This window comes from Daucus carota, chromosome 9 (assembly GCF_001625215.2).
Source record: "Daucus carota subsp. sativus chromosome 9, DH1 v3.0, whole genome shotgun sequence".
In the NCBI taxonomy this organism is placed as follows: Eukaryota; Viridiplantae; Streptophyta; class Magnoliopsida; order Apiales; family Apiaceae; genus Daucus; species Daucus carota.
Genome location: NC_030389.2, coordinates 16,600,109 through 16,620,607, shown reverse-complemented (window position 1 = coordinate 16,620,607; position 20,499 = coordinate 16,600,109). Strand labels below are relative to the sequence as shown.

Genomic DNA, 20,499 nt, shown 5'->3' with positions numbered 1-20,499 from the left:
CTCTCTTTCATTTTAAGGTCTTCCTGTTTGAGTTCATATTTAATGACAACAGGAGTTTCTAACAGAAGTTCAGCTTCTGAGGATTTGAACAGGGGTTGAGGGGAATCTTTCAAAACAAAAGGAATTCCTCTCTCCTCAGCACTCTTCTTAAAGGGAGTAATGTTACTAGCCTTACCTACAGATTTGTTATAGTCAAAACCTATTCCAATAGTTCTCTTGATCTCTTGTTTATCATTAAGTTCTTTGACTATAGTGGAGGCATCCTTAAAGGCTTTACATTTCACTTTCTCTTCATCTAGCTGCAGTCTTAAAGCAATCTCACCTTTTTCTAAAACTCTGAATTTAACATATTGTAATTCTAAGTCCATAGTCAGTTGTTCAATTTTAGGCTTTAATACTTTCATCTCATTCATTTTATAAGCATGAATATCTAAGACTAAAGTATTAATCTTAAGGTTAGCAGCTTTCAACTTACTTATAGCATCATCTCTTTCTAATCCTAATTGCATAAAAAGTTTAGGGCATGTAGGATCTACCTGAAAGCTTCCAGCAGGAGGAGGTGAAGATTATCCAGCATTAGCCATTAGAGCAATATTCCCAATCTGCTCTTCTTCATCACTGTCTGTATCATCCCAGCTTTTCCCTTCTGCGAGATAAGACTTGCTCTTGAAACTTTGACTTCCAGAAGTACCCTGATGCATTCTCACTAATGCATCATACTTCTGCTTCAGCTCGTCGTAGGAATCTTTTCTCTTTCTTTGAACCTTGGGTTGTTTGCACTCAGTTGCAAAGTGTCCCGGTTCACCACAGTTTAAGCATTTGAACTTGCTTCTATCCACCATCCTAGTCTTGTATCATCCTTTGCTAGTAGAAGATGAATAACCTCCTTTTTGAAACCTGTTGGCAGTAGGTTTGTACTTGTAGGAGGAGTTCTTCCGAAATCTCATGTTTCCAAATTTCTTGGCAAACAGTGATAGAGATTGATCTTCTAACTGTTCTAGCTCTTCCAATGTATAGAACTCTTCATCACCACTAGAAGAAGCAGTCTGACCCATCTCAGGTACAACAAACTCTTGAGGGGTTTTAGAAGGAACAACATCATCCTTCTTTTCTTCCGGTGCAGGTGATTCATCAACTAGAGCTCTTGAATGGTTCAGTGTTTTACCCCAACCATATCACTGTTTACTCTGAACTTGTTCGAGTTCATAAGTTTTCAAAACTCCGTAGAGTCTTTCCAGAGAAATCGCATTCAGATCTCTGCTTTCCCTGATTGCAGTGATTCTGTGTTCTAGATGTTCAGGAAGTGTTAAGAGAAACTTCATGTTGACCTCCTTCTTGTCGTAGTATTTCCCATTCAGATTTAAATTATTAATCAGGTTATTAAGTCTGATAAACACTTCTGAAATCCCTTCTCCGGGATTGGAACCAAACTGTTCATACTGAGCCATCAGTATCTCTTTCTTGTTCTCTCTGACTTCATCTGAGCCTTCGTTTATAATCTCTAGTGTATCCCAGATTTGCTTTGCGTTCGTACAATTAACAACAGCGTTGTACATAACCGGATCTAGAGATTCAACCAAAATCAGTTGAAGAGCGTCATCTAAGTTCATCTGTTCACTCTCTTCATCTGTGTACTCAGAAAGTTCTTTCGGAACAGTTTTATGAGGTATTAGCACACCATCCTCTTCGTGTGCTAGTATGAGCTTCATCGGAGTAGAAACACCTTTGTTCAGAATCCCGATATATTTTCTGTTGGCGGTGCGGAGGAATATTAACATATGCCTCTTCCATAGGCTAAAGTGTTCCTTGCTGAACTGCGGGATTTTAATGCTACTGATCTTTTGTGTACTCATGTTTAAGGATTTAAAGTGAATAGTGTTTGGATGAGATTTGGATTTTTGAAAGAAAAATATTTTAAATCAGAATTAATTTTTGGAATTAATTCGAATAAAAATATTTGGACGTTACAGAGTGTGTATAGGATCTAATACGGAAAAATGGTATCAACTGCTCTGATGCCAATTTTTAAGTCCTCGAAACGATTGTAGAAAGGGTGGTTCAATACAATCGTCACTAAAATCGCGGCGGAATAATCAGATTAGAATATAACTTGTTAATCAGATTTTAATTAATTAATATAACAATGTTTTAAGTCGTTATATAATTAATATGGTTCGTTTTAATGTCCACTAAAGTTCATAGAATAAATTCGATATGATGTATTCTAACTTAGTGATTAAAACAACCGAGTGATCAAAGCATAGAAAACTGTGGATATAACAATTGCAAGTTACAAACAACTTGAAAGCTTTTACAATGCTTGAACAAAATAGAAATGAAGAAGTGAAGCCATATATATAGGCAAATCACTTGGAACTAGGTATGACATTGAAAGGAATGACTTTCTAGCTTCGGAATGACATTACAATGGAAGATACGACATTTTTACACAAAGCCATGCCATAAAACAAAGAAGGAATGACATATATAAAGAATGTCATACTGCCAGGGGCGGTATGACTTTCTTACTTGGCCATTACTCTTGAATCGGTATGACTTTACCAAATAAAGTCATTCGGTTGCACTTTATATGACATTTTAAAGTCATATAAACACAAGTCATACACACACAAGGGAATGCCTGATTAGCAGACACAGTATGACATTTTGTCATACCAGGAAATGTCTGAAACAGAGAAACGGTATGACATTTTGTCATACAAGGAAATGCCATATAATCAGACACCGTATGACTTTACTAAATAAAGTCATACCGACTGCTTAAGTCAGCCTGACAAGCACGGTATGACTTTGTTTTATAAAGTCATACCGAGTTATAAATTGTATAAAACATGATTTTCTAATTAAATAAATACTCAGTAATTACTCAATTAATTATATTAATCATATAAATTCATAGAATAAATTGATTCGAAGATGAATCAATTTAATAAATAAATTATACAACTAATTGGATTAATTTGATAAGTGGAGTAATTAAAAAAATATTTATAAAATTCTTTTCCTTCAGCAGCAGGGACTCCAGACTTTGTTGAACGTTGTAGATCTTTGTCTTGATTGAACGGCCACTTATAGTTGATGCAGAACACTTAATCTGAGTAGCTGACACACAAATGTACTGTCTGGTTCATCTGTATCTAGCTGAATTAAATATTCTTTATCAAATAAACATTTGAGACGTGGCTTGTTCGTCGAGTCTTTGACTTCATAGTTCTTCTTCATAAGTAAAAATAGTATGGAATCTTCTGAATAAATAAAGTATTAAAACTTTATACCTTCTGCACTTCTGGACGTGCTACAAAAGATTATATGTACACTGAGGCTTGAACATGTTAATGAACTTCTTCTAGTGGTGTGCAGCAGCATCCTGAAATTCTTTAGACATATAACTTCAATAAATCACTTGACGTTCTTCGTACGGATTCCTTCAACAGTACTTGCTATTTACCTTGCTTTCTTATCAGAGTTGAGTTGGTACCTCTTTTTTTTTTTTTGCTAAATAGATATGTATTAGAAAGAAAAGAATGTACAAACTATCCTGCCATCTATGGCTCTCTAAAATAAATCTAAGACAACAGATTCAAAATAGAGAGCCGAGCAAAGCAAAAGAGAGGGCAGAACAACCCCCATAATAAATACAACGCAACAACTAGTCAAAATGAGAGATACAAGTTCGTAAGACATAATTACTACGAACAGCAGCAATAAACCAAGACTCTCCAAAAATACGAGCCTGCAAGTCAGTGATAATGCCATGAAGGAGCTTTCGTGGTCCAAAAGAGCCTCTGTTGTGTCTTCTAGCATTCCTCTCGCGCCAAAGGTGGTAGGAAAGAATCTGAGCAGCAATAAGAGCAATGGTGCGCCTGGAAGGGTCAGGGCAGGTCATGAGGTGCTCAAGAAGATCTGTCCATCGCCAATGGGGTAAAATCCGAGTCCTGTAGATGGGAGAAAAAAGCATATCCATAATATAACATGTATAAGGGCAATGAACAAAGAGATGGGAGTGAGATTCCACTCCACCAATACAAAGATAGCACTGCAAAGTGGTCGTAAGGTCCCAGTGGTCAAGTCTGTCCAAGGTTCTAAGACGTTCCTTACAGACAAGCCAAGAATGAAGTTGGTAGCGAGAAACCCCCTGTTTGAACCAAACAGTAGAGTACCAAGGAACCCCACTACCACGTAATCGAATTGAGTCCCAAATAGAATGCACAGTAACATTATGTCCAGAGACAGAATCCCAAAGGAGAACATCAGAGCTGGTAGACACGGTGGGGTAGGAGAAGGTTGTCAACCAATTACTAAATCGAGTCCCACTTCGACGCTGGCTAGAGACAGGTTCCGGGATCGCCCAGTGACCATGAGAGATCCAATCAGAAACCAAGGCTTGGGGAGAGGAGCCCAGGTGTGAAATAATTGGATCCGTAGAGCATGTGGCAATAGTAGTCGAGTTATACCAGGGGTCAAGCCAGAGTAAAGTTGAGGCTCCGTTACCAATTATGAATCTGATGTGAGCTTTAGCTGAGTCACGTAGTGATAAAAGCTTACGCCAAATCCAGGAGCAGTCAGTTGGGGTGGGGAGTAACCAGAAGGACTTCTGTTTGACCACAGAGTGAATAACCCAGTTAACCCAAAGAGAAGAGCAATCTTTATTCACAATTTTCCAAAGATGGGAGAGAATCTGTGCTTCATTCCATGTAGCCGGGTTGGGGATACCAAGCCCACCCTCCTCTTTAGGTAGACAGAGATCCACCCAGGCAACTTTGGCTCCACCAACAACCAAAGAACCTTTCCACAAGAACCGGGTGAGTATGGACCGAATAGTGTGATGAACACCCTTGGGGAGAATGAAGTGGCGTGTCCAAAATGAAATCATGGCAAGAAGGACAGACTTTATAAGTTGGACCCTTCCAGCAATAGAGAGCAAAATATTCGTCCAGTCATCAATGCGAGCAGTTAATTTTTCAATTAAGGGCATGCAGTCGTTAACACAGAGTTGCTTTGTGATAAGGGGCACACCAAGGAAGCGCACAGGTAAAGTGCCATGAGGAATAGCATAAGTATGATCAAACCAAGAGGTCAACAGAGCATCACAATTATTAAGAAAGCAAGTACTCTTCAAAAGATTGGCAGTAAGGCCACTAACCCGAGAAAATTTAGCAAGAGAGTCTATGATGTGCCCAATCGACACCCTGTCGCCCCTCAAGAAAATGAGTACATCATCAGCAAAGAACAAGTGTGTGAGCTTGAGTTCTTTGCACTTCCAATGATACTGAAAACCAGTTGGAACCTGATTGAGAATAGAAGAGAACACATTCATTGCGAGGGTGAAGAGGTAAGGCGAGATGGGGTCACCCTGTCTAAGCCCCTTTGCACCCTTGAAGAACCCCACACTGGCCCCATTAAGCTTGACAGAGAAGCAAGTGGTGCAAACACATCCTTTTATCCAGGTAATGAATCTGGATGGGAAGTTCATATAATGAAGGCAGTCCAGCAAAAAATCCCAATTAATTGAATCGAAAGCCTTGTTGAGGTCGAGTTTTAAGGCACATTTTGGGAGTCCAGTTTCTCGACCATACCCCCTAAAGAGCTCCTGGGCAAGAAGAATGTTATCACTAATCTGGCGACCAGGGACGAAAGCAGATTGTGCCTTATCAATTATTCCAGGCATAACACACTTGAGTCTACAAGCAATAATCTTCGAGATGCACTTATAGATAGTAGAACATAGAGCAATCGGACGAAAGTCTTTCATACAGGTGGGCGACCGAGTTTTAGGAACCAGTGCAATAAGAGTAGAATTCACCCCAAGGTGCATGGGGTCACCCTCAAAAAAACTCCGGACCGCTTTGCAAAAGTCGCGACCAAAGATTGACCAAGTCGCAAGAAAGAACTCACGATTAAACCCATCAGGACCCGGTGCCTTGCCAGGTTTAAGCGACTTAAGAGTTTGGAGGATCAAGTCATCCGTAACAGGAGCAACAAGTGCTTCATGAGTGTCCAAGGGGAGAAGAGGGCAAGATAAGTTCTCCCAATCCAAAGCAACTCGTTCCCCAGCAGAACCAAGATGACCTTGGAAATGATTAACAGCCACACTCGCTACAGCATCGTGACCATGGACAAGGTCACCATTCTGATTGAGAATTGAAAGGATCTTGTTGGTATTCCAGTTGGTACGAGTTTGGCCAAAGAAGAACTTGGTATTCGAGTCTCCCAATTTCAACCATTTACATCTAGACTTTTGTTTGTAGAGCTCCTCCTCATGATCAAGAGCAGTGTTGAGGGCAGAGATGGCAGAGTCCTCAGCATGCAACAGAGATGTATTTCCCCTATCAAGGGTCACAGAATTTTGAACGGAGGCAAGGGGTGTGCGGCACTGCTGGACAACAGAACGAACATCCCCATGCTCCCTATTCAAAATCACCAGATTAGCTCGAACAAGTTTAAGTTTTCTCCAAAAAACAGCAAGCGGATCCCATAAAGCAGAGTGTCCCAAGCCCTGGCCACGCAATCAAGAAAACCATCAAGGCTGATCATATAGTTAAAAAACTGGAAAATCTTGTGAACCCTGCGCACAGAATCACAGACAGTGATGACTAGAGCATGATGATCCATAATGCCTCTATTGTGGACTACCACTTGACTCGAGGCGAAGTTCAGAAGCCAAGAGTCATTAACAAGGACCCTGTCTAATCTTTTCAACACCAAGTCATTCTCCCTTCTGTTTGTCCAGGTAAAAGTATCCCCAATGGTTCGAAGACAAGTGAGACCAGCATCAGCCACACAGTCTTTAAAAGCTTGCATCTCGGGTGTCCAGTGCTCACGACCCCCCAGAATTTCAGAAATGCTCAACACAGTATTAAAATCCCCAGCCAGGCACCAGGATTCACCCACAGAATAAGAGGAAATAAAATTCCACAGAGGTACACGATCACATCCATCATTAAAAGCATAGATAAACGAAATGACAAAGCTAGAATTGTTCTCTTTAAATAACGCACGACAAGTAACATGTTGAGGGCTGGAGTTTAGAACAGAAACAGTCCAAATAGCAGCATCCCAACCAATAATAATACGACCATTATAATGATCAGCATGCTTAGAAACCCAAGACCAGTTTCGTTTAATTCTATTTACAACCTTGGACATATTTTGAACTTTAACTTTAGTTTCCATAAAACCAACAAAGCTAAGATGATTAGAATCAACAAAATGAAGGGCCTCTTTTTGATGAGACCGCTTATTAAGACCCCTTACATTCCAAGTGGCACAATTCATTAAGAAAGGTTTAAGATAGTCACCTTACCCCGTGACCGTAGGCTTCTTTTGTTTTCAATATGAGTGAAACCATCTTCATCAACATTCTTTCCTCTCTTGCTTGGAGAGGCCAAAGATGGAGACACTTGGGGAGATTCAGTAAAAAAGGGTCCATTTTGACCCTTACCTTTGCTCTTCTTTCTCTTGTTCTTGGAGGATTCAGAAACAGTGGCTTGAGGACAGATTGGAGGTGTGTTAGAAGCTGGCAAGGCACAAACAACCTCAATGAACCCCTGATCAACTTCCATCTCAACTGGAGCATCACCAGAGCATCCCAAGGGCGCAACAGGCGCATCTTGGAGCTCAACATCACTAGAGCGCACTACGGGCGCATCTGGCGCATTAACAGGCGCATCAACCACAGACGCATTAGCAGGGCATTCCACGGGCACTTCAGGGACACTATGGGGCATAGTATTCCCTTCATTGGAATTAACAGAGACAGGCTCAGAATCAGTTCCAACAACCTCAGTTTCAGCTAAGGACACAATTTCTCCTTCTTCAAGAACAGAAAACTTGTTAGAGGTGCCAACAACATCAGGGTTGGGGGTGGTTGGGTTGGTGACAGGTTGAACAGGGGTGGGGTTCACAGTAGGATCCTTCTCCACAGGACAACCCATAAACTCAGCTTTTTCTTTCCCTTTCTTTACTGGAGCCTTTTCCTTGGTGGGGGGCTTCACATAGGAGGGGTTCTTTTCACATCTTGAGTCAAAATGCCCAAAAGCTTTACAGTAGGAACAACACTGTGGGACCGAACTATAGTCGATGCCCACCCTAACTTTGACCACTTCACCCGTATCCTCATCAATAACAGGGACCCAAACAGCCTTTGGATAGGAACAATCATAAGTGATTTCTACAAGAACCCCAGCATACTTCATAGGATTCAGTGTGGCAGTTTGCTTATCAAGACTAACTGGGACTCCCACAGCACTAGCAATGTGCTTGAGACCCTCCCTTGTCCAATAAGAGTGTGGAACATCAACAAGTTTCACCCAAGTGGAGACTTTTTTAATCACATTTTTCTGAAAATTTGCTCCATCAGTCCAAGGTGCAAGGTATAGGCGTTTACCCCCAATTTGGACAGAGTTAAGAGCCAAGACCTTCTTCATATCCTCCACAGCATCAAACCGAAAGGTGTAGTATCCTTTTGAGTTGTAGTAAACATTTTTGAGACCACTGTTGGTCCATAGCTTCAAAGCCTGCTCTTTAACATATTTAAACTGTAAACTAGCCCCAACAAAGTGACCAATGCAGCTAGAAGACCATTGTTTTCGAGCCTCAACTAGAAATGAGTGTGGCAACTCAAGATTGGCCGTACCGTCCCCTTTAAAGAAATCTTCCTAGGAGCATCTTTAAACCCATCATCAAACTGCTCAGCATTAGCTCCATTATTAACAATCTTAGACCAAGTAAGTCTAGGAATACTCGAGTCCTCACAACTGGTGGACTCAGAATTAGGTAGATTCGAAGAACCCCATTTTAAACCTCAAAACTATTTTTTAAAGACTCCAACGAGCTAGACTTAACAAACCCCAAATCATCAACATTTCTAGCATATTTAGAAGACTGAAATTTGACAAAATCATTCATAGATAGGCCATTATTCTCAAGAAATGTGTAACGACCACGAAATTCAAGTACGGATGATTATCATTTTATAACTTATTAAGTTATGCAAACTATTTTTATTTTTTTTCTCTATTTATTGGTATATGTAGTTATTTCGAAAGTTGTGCGAGACCTTATTATTTATTATAGCCAGGCACGGGTAATGATTAAAAAAAAAATTGAGCGTATAAAGATATATTTAGAATTATTGAGAATCCCAATATTAATATCAATTAGCATAATGATTACTGTAGCAAAAAAAAATACGAAATAGAAATTTCAGTTAATTCTATTTTATTATTATTATTATTTTTTTCTATTTATTTACAAGGACCAAGATAATAAACACTCACAAGTTATATGTCCTTGTTAGCAAATTATACTCTATAAAAAGTCAAAGAAAAACTAGTTTGCAACAGAAAAGAATTGATAACTCAAGTTAGGAGAGAAATAGGAGAGAGAAGCTTTTAGAAGAGGAGAAAAACAAGGAAATTGGCAGGGGAAGATTGCTATGAAAGGCAGTTAACAAAGAAATACTAAGGTAATAAACTCATAGCCTAAATTTAGTAATATGTAATTTAATAGATTTAGAAGTATTAAATTCTTGAACACAATCCTAGAGCCACATTAAATTGCATTTATTTTCTTATGCAATTAAGTATCAGCTGCACAATTCTTTTGTTTTGAGGCTTGTATTATTGATTGATTTCAATTAAAAGAAAGTGTATTATCTTTTCCCCAAATTATTCAAAATTAGGGTTTATAACAATTGGGCGTTTTTGATTTAAGCTTGATTTGGTTGAGGTATGGGTATGAATGGACAGAGGGAGAGAAGACGAGGAGAATAAGGGTAGCGGGGAGTGCCGAGCACCGCCAGAACGACGGCAACACCGTCGTCCGATTCCGGCGACGTGAGCGGAGCACGGAAAGGGATAAAGAGACGGGGATCGAAGGGGGAAATGGGGGAGATCGACTGGGCTTGTTGAGGGGAGTATTTTCATAGAAAAACCGGAGCGAATGAAGATGGTCGGAGTGAGAGAGAGGGAGGGGGAGAGAGAGAGAGAGAGAGAGAGAGAGAGAGAGGGAGGGGTTGTGCGGTGGTGAAACCGCCGGGGAAATTCCGGCCGGCGGTGGGTGAGGGTGGAGAAGGTAGAGATGAGGGAGATGAAGGAGGGGCAGTTTGGTAAATTGCTTGTAAATAAGTTCTGATAATTAGTCTGCTGGGAAAGAATTTGTTGTCGGATTGTAAAACGGATTACATATTTGGATTCCTTGCGAAAAAATAGATGAAATAGGCTTTTGAATCGTTGAAAACGGATTAGAAATTAATGAGATATTAGTGGTCAAAGTTTCACCATGGATGTTGACTTCGAGGAGAGAGAAAATTAGATGGGTGTGTTGGAGAAGATGATGACGTGGCGGTTTCTGATTGGTTAGAATGTTGTAAATTAGTATTTAATTAATTTGAGTGTTAAAATGATGAAATTAGTAAAAGTGTAAAACATGAAAATTTAAGTAAATGAATTTTCGGATTTAACGGTAGAGTCAAATTTTGGGTTCGAAGAATATTAAATAATATTATATTTTGGGTGATTTATAAATAATTAATGAAATTGGTGGATATGGATAATAATTAGTTAAGTGGGCAATTTAGAGGAAGTGAGAAATTGAGATGACAAGAATGGAACAAAATTAGAGATATTTGTGAGGATTATTGTTGCGAATAAATAAATTTATAATACATTGTCCGAGATTATTTTAAGTGAAGATTACTAAATTTACTACTCTGTGTGATATAGAATATTTACCATCTGGAAATGCGAGCTCAATTTGAGACAAGAATATTTTATATAAATATCAAAGGACGCCAGGCAAGTTCACTTGATCACTTCCTTGATGTGCCAAAAGTGTGCTTTTATTCTGTCCAATGTGCTTATATTTTGTATGAAATGTTTGATACTCTGATAATTCGAAACAATTGTTCACTTTAGAATATTAGAACGAGTAGATCGCATGAAGATTTCTATTCTATATTAAACTTCTGCAAAGACAACTTTTCTTAACAACTAGAGTCTACCCATCATTCGGGTCGACTTATGATTTTCTCAAGTCCTTAAATATTATTTGTCTCAGACTAACTCCACTTGAAAATTCATTCCTATTCTTGAATTATTGTTTTGGCTTTGTACCAATGATCATTCATTGTATATTATTTTATTTTATTTTGTTATCGAGCCCCTTTCTATTGAGTTCATTCTTTCTTAAAATATTATTTTATTTCAGAACATCTTCATTTGAGAATTTCATTCATATTCTTGAGCTGTTATGAGAATTATTGATTTAAGGTTGCTCTAAATTAAATCAAGGATCATTTACTAACCGATATAGCTGAATTTCGAGCCCTATTCTCGATTCTGTCTTATTACCGATATTATACTCTTTTTACATGTCCTCTCTTGAAGATGATTATTCACATTAGACATGTTCAATTATTCAGATTTCGGTTTAATATCTCTAATTCGATTCGTATTCCGACTCAGATTGTTTAACTTCTTTCCAATCTGAGAAATTTTGGTTCGATGTTGTAAAGGTGCAATTGTTCGCATCTGAGAAAAGAATGAAGAGTTTATAGAGACGAAAAGAGTTTTGTTGTACTCTGGGAAAGATTCTGAAATACTGGTCAACACGAATGATTTGCATTCGTGGTAGAAAAGAGAATGAATAGTGTCCCTTTGTGGGAAGATTTTAAGGGTTGAAAATGATAACCCTTGTGCTAGCAAAGTGTGGATGTGGAGTGGCGCCTTTCGACAGTCGCGATCAGGCTGCGAGGGCGACACAGGGTGGTACTCGCTCAATGGCGGTGATCGAGCCTTGTGTGGGACCACTGGGATGGAGACCAGTAATTGATGTTTTATTCTTTCTTAAATCCTATGTGTGTTAATTGCAGCACTTCCTTTGAAACTGCATGATTGATAAATCTGGGTAAATCCTTTTGTGATTTATCTTGTGATGCTTCATATGTTGATAGTGGACAGGCTAAGCATTTAATTGCTCATACTTGCAACTCTATATTTGTAATTCCTTTGTGATTTATCTTGTGATGCTTCATACGTTGATAGTGGACTTGCTGAGCATTCAATTGCTCATACTTGCAACTCTTTATTTCCTTTAAACAGTAAAGACAGAAAATGGCACATGAGAAAAATAATCCAGAGGCACATAACAGCAAAGTCAAGGGCAAGGCGTGATGTTGTGGCACACGAAGGATGCGAAGACTAGTTCCCGTAGCGAGGATGTTTACAATAATAATAGCAGTAGTTTTTACTTTTGCACTTATCATTGTAATTTTATGAAAAACTGAGTGGAAGTGTAAGATCGGCCCCGGATTGGTGGGGCGAGTTATGTAACGTTAGACATGTATGCTAAGATAGTGTGACGGCCTAGATTCGGGATATACGGATCTGGGGGCGTTACAAATTTGGTATCAGAGCTGTGTTATATTCTTAGGACACGGGAACCCGAGGAATATAACGAGAGAGTGTGACGATAATACAAGAGATAAGATATATGTATATGATAGTTATACATCGACGAGAGCATGCAAAGGTATATAAGATACCCGAGACTCTTTTAGGGGACATTAAACCTCATAGTTATAAATACATATATGTATATACAAGTAATTTTAAGATGATAAACTTATGATGGCATTGTATAATTACCTGTGAAGATGATAGTAGCCAGTTCTCTTCGAGGATGCTCTTCCACGCCGTATACCTATGACTACTGAAATTGTAATTTGGGTAATGCAGCATCAAAGAATATTATGATTACTGATAGAATTCAGTGGACACGACTATTCAAATCATTGAGCCTTCACCATGTGAGATTATAGGTTTGGTAACCTACTAGTTACCCTGTATTTATTACTATGCCATAGGGAGAGGCATCAATTTTACCTTAATTTTTTTTTTTTTTTTTTTTTTTGTTTTTGTCAAAAATAACATCTTCACTATCATTGACTATCCAGATATCTACCCCCGTCTTTTATTCTTTCATTACCTATACCAGAGGGTAGATATGATCAAGTGATTGTCGGATGGACTTAGACACTTTTCATTTGACTTCTCTAAAGGCTACTTCATTCTCTTTTCATTCACCACGATGTCGACTCCTGATCAATATCAATTCAAGTTCTATACCTTTATCAACACCACATCTATTGACGAGATTCTTTTATCATCCTTTTGAAAGGTTTTTATTCAATATATATTCACATACCAAGCCAAGAGCTCGAGTATTACAACCAGAGACTTCTATCCCAAAGACTTCTGTTTCCATCTTATGCAATATTAAGATAACGATCTCCTTATTACAAGGTTTCTTCTTTTCTACTTGGAAACCCTTTAGTTTCAATATCAATTTCTATTCCAATTTTCACATCAACTCAGCACCAGATTTTATTCTCACACCAATAAGTCTCGGTATTAGGAGGGAGACAGTGCCACACTCGGCACACTTTATATTTGTACAACAACATGAGATGCTAGCAAAGTATTGCCTTGAGTTTTAAGTTTTTCATGTCGTATTGTTGGGGATGCAAGAATTATATAATTATGTAATTGTTCAAGAGATCCCGGTTTCTGGCCCGGGAAATTATGATAAAGGATTCTATCAAATAGTTGTTAAGATATTTGAGAAACTTCATATAGATATATATATATAAACTCCTTTGACCCTTTTCGGACATATAGGAGCCACTTTTGTGGTTCGAAAACTATTAAAAATTTTGGTTTATAGTTATAGAGATATTCAGACACTGATGGCTTGGATTTCTTTGGCATGATTTGATCTTTTACAAGATAACACTTATAATTTATGAGTATCTCGAGTTCTGCTCCTGTTTATGATTACTGACATTTTACAATAACGGACATAAGACCTTGCATTTCTTTATTAATACGATGCAGATTCAGACATAAGATCTTTCGAGGAGATAGGGATGTAGGTAGATATCCTATTGACCATTATTTAATTAATATCTCGGTGATTATCGGAACAATTGTGTCTCTGGATAATGATAAAATGGTATTCGAACTATGGGTGCATATGATGATGACTAGTGGAAATGGACGGTATTATTTTGAGATTATTTACATTACTTGATATGCATGATCTTTTGTACTTGTGAAACCACTGTTTAATCCTTGATCACGATATCTTGTATCATTTTTTTTATTTAAAACCTTTCACATGCCTATTTCTTCCCAAAACCACCTTTACTTTGAAAACCATCTATCTTTTGCTAATAAATGTGAAACCCTGGGCATGTTGATATACTCCCTTGAACAAATATTAAACCTTAACTCTCTTTACCATTTTTTTTTATTTCGTAAACAAAACCCTTGTTAAAGTTCTATTAAATAATTTTGCACCGTTATGCTATACTTTGCACTTTTACATTTCAAAATAAACCTGTACACCATGTGGTAGTAATCTATTGTTGTTCCTCCCTTATAGAAAGAAAAAAAAAATGAATGAAATGAATGAATGAACTATGAAATTGGTAAAAGTCAAGAACAAGAAATTTCACCAGAGAATATTCCAGCTAATCTTGATCAGATATAAATGCTCTTTGAACAACATGCTCCAAACCTACCAACCAATTCCAATGTAGCATCAGTCAGCCAACCACCGAAACTATTTGTTACATTCAATAACTTTTAAGTCTGTATACCCCTTGAGTTTAAAGGCACCACAAATCCTATTGAGATTGGGACTTGGTTGAAAGAAATTGAAAAAAAAAAAGGGGCTTGTGGGAGTTGAGGATGATAAGAAAAACTCTATTTGCAATATATAAGTTAAACGTGGAAGCTAACTATTGGTGGGACGCTGAAAAGGATCTAGAAGGGACTAGTGTTGTGACGTGGAAATAGTTTACGAAATTGTTCCTACATAAGCATTTTCCTAAATATCTTGAGAATCACGTAACTGAGATCCTTAGAACTCAAACAAGGGAACGTATTCGTGACTGATTATGAAGCCAAATTTACATAACTTGCGAAGTTAGTAAAACATTATGTTGATACTACTGAAAAGAGATCCCGACGTTTTCGACAAGAATCGAAACCCTGGATCCTGAGCAGGGTAGCTATTTGAACTTAACAATCATGCGACTCTCGTTCAGAAGGCTGCTATCGTAGAAAGCAGGAGTGAGCTAAACAACCGTGAAAAGAATGGCAAGGAGTGAGCCGGCTCGTTTAATTAAACGAGCCGAAACCTTTACCCGAACTCGGCTCGTTTAACGAGTCGAGCCGAGCCGAGCCCACTTAAACGAGTTCGAGCCGGGCGAGCTCGCGAGCCGCCCGACTCGAATTACAGCCCTAGACTCAAGAAATAAGTTAGTCTAAATCTTATCTCTAGATCATAAGTGTAATTACAATTTCTACACAAGCAGCTTCCAAGTAACAAGGCATCACATATGATCGAAACTACTAGCCAAGAAATTATGCACATAAAATCATCATAGGAAATCAACTTGGAACACAACTTCAAGATTCATGCACATGCAACTATATGAAACTACTAACACATACTAAACACTAAAAAAAACACGTACTAATATGCACTATATGAGATAATATGCTAAACTAAATGCATCATGCAACCTATATGAACACACACTACTACTAATCCTTAGATTACGACCCCCAAACTTAATATATTCAATGTCCTCATTGAAGGTGATAATAGAATGTACCTAGCAGTCGGGAGGATCACCCTCCTCGGGTAGAGGATCAGGTGGTGAATAAACCATGCCATTTCCAAACACTGGCCAATCAACCTCAACAACAATGGCTCGAAAAGCACTCCCAAGAGCCTGAGTCAAATCCTTTTCAAAACGACGGTGAATGTCATGCATGTCATCTATGCGCCGCGACAACCTTCTAAACTGCACATCACTTAAGAGATCCGGTGGTAGTTTGAGTTCGAGTTTGGGAGCTTCTTCAATAGATGGTTTAAGATGCTCCTGAAAATTTTTAAGCTCTGCTACTCCTTCATCTTCGAAATCAGAATCCCCTGTTAAGACTCTCTCTAAGGTACTTGGCCTTAGCTTTTGCCCCATCTCAGAATTTTCAACAGCTTTTGGTAACTCCACCTTAAAGCATTCTTCTTCGTCGGTTGGAAATTTCATTGCGTTGAACACCTTAAAAGTTACACTCTGATCTTGAACTCTCATTGTAAGCTCTCCTTTTTGCACATCGATCAAAGTTTGGCCTCTAGCTAAGAACGGCCTTCCAAAGATAATGGGAATATTCTTATAATCCTCGAAGTCTAGAATGACAAAGTCAGCAGAGAAGATGAGCTTATCCACCTTAACGAAGACGTCTTCCACTATACCTCTCGGGTATGTGATGGACCGATCAGCCAGTTGTAAGTACATGTTTGTAGGTTTCGGCTCCGGCAGACCAAGTTTCTTGAAGACAGACAACGACATCAGATTGATGCTTGCTCCCAAGTCACACAAGCACTTGTCGAAGGACAATTGCCCAATAGTACACGGGATTGTGAAACTTCCCGGATCTTTCAGCTTTGGAGGAAATTTCTGCTACAACACCGCACTGCACTCCTCGGTCAAAGCTACAGTCTCCAATTCCTCAAGTTTGAGTTTCCGAGAAAGAATACCTTTCATGAACTTCGCATAGCTCGGCATCTGTTCTAGAGCTTCCGCAAAAGGTATATTGATTTGTAACTTCTTGAAAACCTCTAGAAATTTTGAGAATTGTTTGTCGAGCTTCTGCTTCTGAAGTCTCTTCGGAAAACGGGGAGGTGGATATACTGGTTTGACCCCATTATCAGCTTTAGGACTAGACTTCGCAGCTGATTCCTTGCTTGCCTCCTCATTGATTTCTTTCTTGTCAGCGTCAACAACAGTTTTTCCACTATGAGACTTAGATGAGAGCATGGGTGTTTCAACCTGTTGATCGCTCTCTTCCTTGTTTTGCTCTGTTGTTGATTCTTTTTCCTTCGTAACCTTTCCGGACCTCAAGGTGACAGCCTGTACCTGTTCCTTCACCTTTTTCTTATCTGGATTGGCCTCGGTATCATTAGAAAGAGTTCCTTGTAGTCTGTTTATCAACGCGTTAGCAATTGTCCAATCTGGTTCTCCAAAGTCTTGATTGACACCACTTGGCTTTTAATCATTAGTTTCATCTCTTCCCATTCAGATCTTTCGTTGGAAGACTGTCCAGCCACCCCATGATTTTGTTGCTGGAATCCAGGGTGATTGAATTGCTGCTTCGGTGCAATTTGTTGTTGAAAACCAGAAGGGTTGAAAGGTCTAGATCATTGCTGTTAAAACTGTTGCTGCGGTTGTGCCATGAAGTTCCGATTATTGCTCTAGCTGAAATTCGGATGATTCCGATTATTGGGATGATAAGTCATAGGAGCTGGCTGCTGAGACCTCTGGAAGTTGCTCACAAACTGAGCGGATCCACTACATATAGCACAGTGATCAGAAGAATGTGCACTCGCACAAAGCTCGCAACCAGTAGGTGGTGGCTGAACTCCCAAATTTGCCAAAGAATCCACCTTCATAGTAAGAGCCTTAAGCTGAGCAGCTATGGCTGAAGTAGCATCAACATCTAGAATTCCCGCTGCTTTGCCCTGATGAAGACGCTGAGTAGGATTCTGATATTCATTCGCAGCCATCATCTCGATCAAGTCATAAGCCTCATCATAGCTCTTAGCCCATAGAGCTCCACCTGATGCTACATCGAGCATTGGCCTCGATTGAGGTCCCAAGCCATTATAGAATCAATTAATCACCATCCAATCAGGTATGCCATGATGTGGGCACTTTCGAAGCATCTCCTTGTAGCGTTCCCACGCTTCACATAAACTTTCACCAGATTGCTGAGAAAATTGAGTGATAGCATTCCTGATTGCTGCTATTTTGGCCAGAGGGAAGAACTTAGTAAGAAATTTCTAAGCCCGATCCTCCCATGTCGTAATAGATCCTGTAGGAAGAGAATGCAACCATCCCTTAGCTTTATCCCTCAGAGAAAATGGGAACAGCCTCAATTTGATGGCATCTTCAGTAACACCATTGAACTTGAAAGTGTCGCAGATCTCAATGAAGTCCCGAATATGCATATTAGGATCCTATGTTGGAGAACCCCCAAACTGCACTGAGTTCTGTACAATCTGAATAGTGCTCGGTTTGATCTCAAAAGTGGTGGCCTGAATTTCTGGCCTGACAATGCTCGACTGAATATCATTGATTTTAGGCTCATAGAAAGCCTTAAGAGCCTTAGTATCATTCGCAACTGGTGGTTGATCACCCATTGTAGTACTCACTATCGTTTCTGCTTTTTCCAATGCTTCTTTATGAGCCTGAGAACGTGTTTACATACACGTCACTCAAGTACTTGAAACACACACAAACGAAATAAAAGTTAGAAAAGAATCCAAGTCAGTGAACTTTAACGACCACTGATGACAAGCACATAAACTAAAATATAACACCGAGTCCCCGACAGCAGCGCCAAAAACTTGTTCGCACAAAATCACGCAAGTGTACGTGGTCACAAGTAGTATAGAAATTCAATTCAGTTCGTTCCCACAGAGACCGGTGTATTCAGAAATATGCACTTATGCAACAATGTATAGTTATTATTCAATGCTCGGACAAATAACAATTTGGTTGGTTTTATCTAAATTAACTAAATCAAGTCGAATTATAATTAAGAGAATTAAAATCGAATTACTAATGAGAATAAAACACGGGATTCTAACTTCATTATATACTTCATTCAGAGTTGTGCCTTATCGATATGTGATGGTTGATAACTAATCAGATAACACGAGACTGATACACGCTAACTGTCGTTATACGTGCACCATACTCTTTCACATCCACAATTAAGATAGAAGGTAAACAGACACCAATTATTCTTAGACCCTATATGTCTATAAGATTTGAAAACATAATGGTTGAAGATCAAGTTATCTATCAAGATTACATAGGGCGATGCAAGATGGGTAAAATCATACCACTAATCATGTATATCGAATACATAATCCTATGTTCGCATGGCAAGTTCTAAATCAATATATCCACGGTCGCTTCAATAAAGATTAACACACAACTTAGATGTTAGCTACGCATCTAAGAAGAATAAGCACAACCAATACGAAGAAATCAAACATTCATCACACAAATAATTAAGGCAAATCAACCACTGAAAGCCATATATAAATCCGCTAGAATTCCACGATAATGATTAGTTCATAATCGAACTTCTCATCATCATGGGAATAAGAGCAAACATGGTACTGAATAGTCTAAACAATATCAAAAGAGTAAAACAAGAGTTGCAAAACAAATTGCTAGGTCCTGAAACGATTGTAGAAGGGGGGGTTGAATACAATCGTCACTAAAAATCGCGGCGGAATAATCTGATTAGAATATAACTTGTTAATCAGATTTTAATTAATTAATATAACAATGTTTTAAGTCGTTATATAATTAATATGGTTCGTTTTAATGTCCACTAAACTTCATAGAATAAATTCGACATGATGTATTCTAACTTAGTGATTAAAACAACCGAGTGATCAAAGCACAGAAAATTGTGGATATAACAATTGCAAGTTACAAACAACTTGAAAGCTTTTACAATGCATGAACAACATAGAAATGAAGAAATGAAGCCATATATGTAGGCAAATCACTTGGAACTAGGTATGACATTGAAAGGAGTGACTTTCTAGCTTAGGAATGACATTACAATGGAAGATATGACATTTTTACACAAAGCCATGCCATAAAACAAAGAAGGAATGACATATATAAAGAATGTCATACTGCTAGGGGCGGTATGACTTTCTTACTTGGTCATTACTCTTCAATCGGTATGACTTTAGCAAATAAAGTCATTCGGTTGCACTTTATATGACATTTTAAAGTCATATAAACACAAGTCATACACACACAAGGGAATACCTGATTAGAAGACACGGTATGACATTTTGTCATACCAGCAAATGTCTGAAACAGAGAAACGGTATGACATTTTGTCATACAAGGAAATGCCATATAATCAGACACGGCATGACTTTACTAAATAAAGTCATACCGACTGCTTAAGTCAGCCTGACAAGCGCAGTATGACTTTGTTTTATAAAGTCATACCGAGTTATAAATTGTATAAAACATGATTTTCTAATTAAATAAATACTCAGTAATTACTCAATTAATTATATTAATCATATAAATTCATAAATTAAATTGATTCGAAGATGGATCAATTTAATAAATAAATTATACAACTAATTTGATTAATTTGATAAGTGGAGTAATTAAAAAAATATTTTTAAAATTCTTTTCCTTCAGCAGCAGGGACTCCAGACTTTGTTGAACGTTGTAGATCTTTGTCTTGATTGAACGGCCACTTATAGTTGATGCAGAACACTTAATCTGAGTAGCTGAGACACAAATGTACTATCTGGTTCATCTGTATCTAGCTGAATTAAATATTCTTTATCGAA

At 38.4% G+C, this 20,499-nt stretch overlaps 1 protein-coding gene, 1 long non-coding RNA gene and 1 other non-coding gene across 3 annotated transcripts; 2 read left to right on the top strand and 1 right to left on the bottom strand.

Annotated features, from left to right (window-relative positions):
* Window positions 1-7,295: 7,295 nt before the first annotated feature.
* LOC135149442 (uncharacterized) lies at window positions 7,296-8,928 on the bottom strand. The gene is made up of 3 exons (XM_064085170.1): window positions 8,870-8,928; window positions 8,657-8,777; window positions 7,296-8,537 (listed from the first exon to the last, which is right to left on the bottom strand). Exons 1-3 carry the CDS (start codon window positions 8,926-8,928, stop codon window positions 7,296-7,298), a joined length of 1,422 nt encoding a protein of 473 aa, XP_063941240.1.
* Window positions 8,929-9,350: 422 nt separating this feature from the next.
* LOC135149369 (uncharacterized) lies at window positions 9,351-12,562 on the top strand. The gene is made up of 3 exons (XR_010287811.1): window positions 9,351-9,487; window positions 10,746-10,817; window positions 12,123-12,562. It is a non-coding gene; the product is annotated as an uncharacterized LOC135149369 (long non-coding RNA).
* A 5,226-nt stretch (window positions 12,563-17,788) lies between these two features.
* On the top strand, window positions 17,789-17,895 carry LOC135149861 (small nucleolar RNA R71). Its single transcript, XR_010288066.1, has one exon. It is a non-coding gene; the product is annotated as a small nucleolar RNA R71 (small nucleolar RNA).
* The last annotated feature ends 2,604 nt before the right edge of the window (window positions 17,896-20,499 follow it).